At 46.4% G+C, this 4,899-nt stretch overlaps 1 protein-coding gene across 1 annotated transcript in view; it reads right to left on the bottom strand.

The window, feature by feature from the left end:
- POLR3A (polymerase (RNA) III (DNA directed) polypeptide A, 155kDa) overlaps positions 1-4,899 on the bottom strand; it is a 49,218-nt gene that overhangs the window by 42,613 nt on the left and 1,706 nt on the right. Inside the window, 4 exon segments of the mRNA XM_006754821.2 lie at positions 1,813-1,967; positions 2,449-2,620; positions 3,071-3,208; positions 3,479-3,614. Of these exon segments, the coding sequence (XP_006754884.1) occupies positions 1,813-1,967; positions 2,449-2,620; positions 3,071-3,208; positions 3,479-3,614 (601 nt within the window).

The following is a 4,899-nucleotide window of genomic DNA, read 5'->3' as shown; positions in this document are numbered from 1 at the left end:
TGGTTTTCAGTTTTTTTACATTTTAATTTTTCTGGGAAGGTGTGTGTATATTTTAATTAGCATTTCCCTGATGATCAATAACATTGAGCAACTTTTCATTTATTTATAGGCCATTTGGATACATCCTTCTATTGGATACATCCTTCTATGATGTATCCAAATGGCCTATACAACTTTTCAGCCAATTCAAGTCTTGCTCCCACCTTTTAAAATTAGGTGGGTTTTGCCCAGCCAGTGTGGCACAGTGATTGAGCATTGACCCATGAACCAGGAGGTCAGGGCACATGGCCTGGTTGTAGGCTCGATCCCCAGTATGGGGTGTGCAGGAGGCAACCGATCAATGATGCTCTCGCATCATTGATGTTTCTCTCTCCCACTCTTCCTTCCTCTCTCTGAAACCAATCAGGTCGTTTTTTTTTTCTTAGTGATTTGTAAAAGCTGTTTCCTGTGTTCTGGCAACGAGAGTCCTTTGTCAGGATTTAGGAATTGTGACTTCTTTCCCCCAGTTGAGACCTGCCTTTTCCCTTTCGTCATGGTGTTTTCTCAAGAGCAGCCAGGTGTTTTGAAAACATCACCATTTATTCATCATTTCCTTCCCTGCTCAAAACCTTCAGTGGCTCCACACGCCTCGAGCAGGAGGCCCTCCGCCCAGTACTGTCAGTTGGCCGTCGTGGGCCTGCAAGCCAACTGCCTGGCAAGAGCTCCTGCTCCCTCCTCACTGCCATCTTGGGCAATGCTGTCCTGGAAGTGTATTGTGGGATTAAGTACAAGGTGGGGCAAAGCAGGCTTAGTTGTTTGTATGGACAATAACACAATCATTAGTAGATAATAATACAAGAACAAACTGTTTTGCGTACTCAAAGCTGTAATCCTCCTTCTGCTTGAGCTAATCCATCTGAAGAACTCGGAACAGGGTCAGTGCGTGACAGCAGTCACTAAACGTGAGGTGCTTTTCCATCGCTCCCCGGTCTTTCAAAGAGAGCCTCCGCCACAGCGGGAACCTAGACCCTGTGACCTGCACGTCCCGAGCTCACTGCCCGACTCTCTAAGCCACTGGCATTTACACCGGATGGAACCACACCTTTCCTCAGTCTTCCCTCACCAAGTCCAAAGTGACATTTTCCTCCCGATTTCCCACTGACCTTACTGTCCTTGCCATTCTTGTGAGTCAGCACTGCGGCCATGATATTAGTTCTCTTTTCACAGGTGAATGGCTACCGACACGTCTAAACTGTGGGATCCTTGAGAGCAGACCCAGTGGTGGCAGCTCCTGATGCTCCCCGACAGGTCTCATAGAGTCTGGTACTCAGCAGCCACTCAACTAATTGGTTAGTTTCATATAGTATCAATTCTCGACAGTTCTATGTGAATTAAGAACTAATCAAGCTCACAGCAGGGTAAAAATAAGACACTTCGTAAGATTCTGTTAGTCAAATGTATGCCAATAAAAGTAATAAAAATTACCTACAAGTTCTTATGTTTCATTATCCCCGTGAGAAACAGGATTTCTCAGTCTGTGCTCTGCACAGCTATAATTTTACAATCTTTTACAATAAAGATATGACATGTTACCTGGACAAAGGAAAATCTATTATTTACAAGACCCGTCTGCATTAGGCTTAGTGCTAAACACTTGTCACATGAAGTATTCTTGGAGATCTAACTTAAGTGAACTTTGCATTTTGCAAAACGTGCGTATATCAGAGGGTGGACAGACAGAACGTGTGTAAGACCTGGGGGACCAGGGGAAGCAGAGAGAGCAGGTGGGGCAAGGGGAGGCAGGAAGAGGGCAGGCATGCATCTCAGACTCACCTGTGCCCTCCCCAGCAGGGGCTCCACTTCTTTGTTGTGCTCGATGGCCGTTTCAAAAGAATGAAGGAAATTCGATACGATAGGATCTACCACTTTTTTGTTGGTCTTGTATTTCTCATGAATTATCTTCAGTAAACCACACTTCTTTACAGTACCTGTAGGAATTTATTACTAAGGTTAAATAAAAGGTTATTAGCTAGGCTGGCCTGAGGTTGCAGCCTGGTTAATGAAGTTACTGAAATTGCTACAGCTGAGAGATGAGATGTGCACCCTGGCCGGGTAGCTCAGTTGGTTGAGTGTTGACTTGTACACCAAAAGGTTGCAGGTTAGATTCTTGGTTGGGGTGTGCACAGGAGGCAGCCAATCTATGTTTCTCTGTTTCTCTCTCTCTCTCTCTCTCTCTCTCTCTCTCTCTCTCTCTAAAAAAAAATCAATTAAAAAAAACACCCCAAAACATATCCTCCAACAAGGATAAAAAAAGATGAGAGGTGCGTTTTCTAACAGTGCACCAATTGCTAGGCTCTATAGCCTAATTTGCAAGGAAAAAAGTTGACTGCGAAACACTGCATAAAGCTAACAGGCTAAACAGAATGAGCGGAAAGGGTTACTGCTGAGCCTTTCCTGCGTTCTGCTCACCATTGAAGGCGCCACAGTGATGGCAGATGTTTTTCTTCCGGCATTTGTCAGAGATTTTCTTCTTCAGCCCTCGCTTCTGGAGGTAGGTCAGGCCCGGCCTCTTGAGATAATCCAGAAACTGCTTTTTCTCCTCCTGGGACAGCATGATGTGGCAGCAGGTTTTGCAGATCATCTTTTAAAAATTAAACAAAACAGATAAAGGATAAGAGGATGAAAAGCCTTCTTTTTAAAATGGCACCCCCACGCCTTGCCCAGGACACGGAGTGACCATGCACTGGGGGACCTACCAGAAGATCTGCACAGAGGCAGCCCGAGCTCATGATAAAGCTAGCCAATCAGAGATGGCTGGTAGGATCTTTAACTTTTTTCTCTCTGTTGTTCTGTATGACTTGAACTATTCTTTTATTATCTTTTATATTGCATAGCTACCACTTACTCAAGGAAATTCAAAGAATAAAGAGTCCGTAAGCAACTTATTTATTGAAGATAAAATATTATGCGCTTAGTATAAAAATTTTCCCTAGATGTGTCTCCCACCCCTCACAATTCCTAAGATCACTCCAATGTCCCTAACTGATAACTCCCAAGTTCATGCCTGGGACAGGAACACACACGCACTCACCTGCAAGATGCCTATGACGGCTCGGAAGTACCCCACGTGAAAACAAGGCAGCTCCAGGTCAATGTATCCGTAGTGGCCCAGGCAGTCAGCCAAGTTTTTCCCACAGGTTTCACAAGGGCGGTCCTTCTCACTGGTGCCCTTTGGATAAAAGTACCCCCAATAATCAATGAGGACCACCGGAGAGCAAAGTGGGGACCAGTCCTCACCGGTGGCCCAGTGACTCGGAATCAGAACCACCCAGGAAGCTAAAGTGTATTCCCATCCAACTGACCGCAGGCTGGGGGCTGGGATGGGCGCGCAGGGAACGGGAGGGGGGCGGGCGGGGGAGGAGGCCCTGTTTCCACCCATGTGATAAGTCACCAGTTTCAAGTCAAAGCACAAAGGACCCGGAAGGCGCAGGGGTCTTACCATCCTGTGGTCAAGCACCCCGTACAGCAAGGGGGCGTGGTTGTTGTCCTGGCTGTACAGGTTCTTACTCACAACCTGGATGTGCGCCTGCTGGCGCATCTCCTCGGGTGACTTCATTCCAAAACAGATGTGGCTTCTGGAATGAAAAGAAACAGGGGAGCAATTACATCAAAACCACCTACCAAAAACGGTGATTACATCTGTGACCCACCATAACCAACCACATCCTCCCATCTCTCTGTAGGCTCTGTGCCCCATTATTATATATTAAAACCTCTCCCATTTTTCCTCGGTAAGCACCCTTCATCCTGCTGGAACTGTTCCCCCTCTATCGGATGAAGTGGGGCCCACCGAGGTGACCCACTGGTTGCTCAATCTAGTGAGAGCATCTCCCAGCTGCAGTGCTTTCTCCGTACCTTGAAATACTGTCTTCTCATGGCTTTGGTGACCCCCATATACTCGGGGCTTTCTTCCCTTCCCTGGCTGATGCTTTTGTGGTCTCTTCTTCTACTGCCATCTCTTACATATTGTCATCGCCCCCTACCAGGGGTGATGCCCCTCATCCTCTTTCCTGTTCATTGTACACATTCCTCCTGAGCGATCCTGGCACCTGAGTATATGTTGACGTCTGTCCAATCTCTAGCTGTCGGCCAGCTATTTCTGTTCAGCTGGAGGCCACACAGACACCTGTTCTGGACACCCATGCTCAGTGCCCTACAGGCACCTCATACTCGACGCTTCTAAAACAGAACCCAAGACTTTCTCTCCCTGATGTGTTTCTTCATTCACTTTCCCCCAAAAGTGGGGATTTACAATGTGCCAGGCACCTCCTGAGGGGCTGAGAGCACAGATTAGATAAGATAGACAAGGTCTCCTGCCAACATGGAGCTCACAGTCCAGGGTAGGCAAGACAGATAATAAACTGATCCACGAGACGGAGTAAAAGCAGAGAATGAAATGATGTGAAAGGGTAGTTTAAGGAGCTGACTTTATGTTGTGTGGTCAGGAAGTTCCTGTGTAAGATGGACTTTTAAGCTGAGTTTTTGAATAAGAAGGAACCAGCAATAAGATGATCCGCTGGCTGAGCACTTGAAATAGCGCATAAATAGGGCAAGGGCCGCAGGACCAGCACAAGGTTGGCATTTTCTTTCTTTCGCTTTTATACAGACGTTTCATTTTATTTATAGCTTTGAGGGAGAGAGATTAGTTGTTCCACTTACTGATGCTTCACTGGTTGATTTCTTGTATGTGTCCTGACTGTGGATCAAACCTGCAACCTTGTGTGGGGACGATGCTCTAACCCAGGGATGGCGAACCTTTTGAGCTCGGTGTGTCAGCATTTTGAAAAACCCTAACTTAACCTAGTGCCGTGTACCATATAGAAATTTTTTGATATTTGCAACCATAGTAATACACTATGT

Source organism: Myotis davidii, unplaced genomic scaffold (genome assembly GCF_000327345.1).
Source record: "Myotis davidii unplaced genomic scaffold, ASM32734v1 scaffold513, whole genome shotgun sequence".
NCBI lineage: Eukaryota > Metazoa > Chordata > Mammalia > Chiroptera > Vespertilionidae > Myotis > Myotis davidii.
This window is presented reverse-complemented; position numbering and strand designations above follow the sequence as displayed.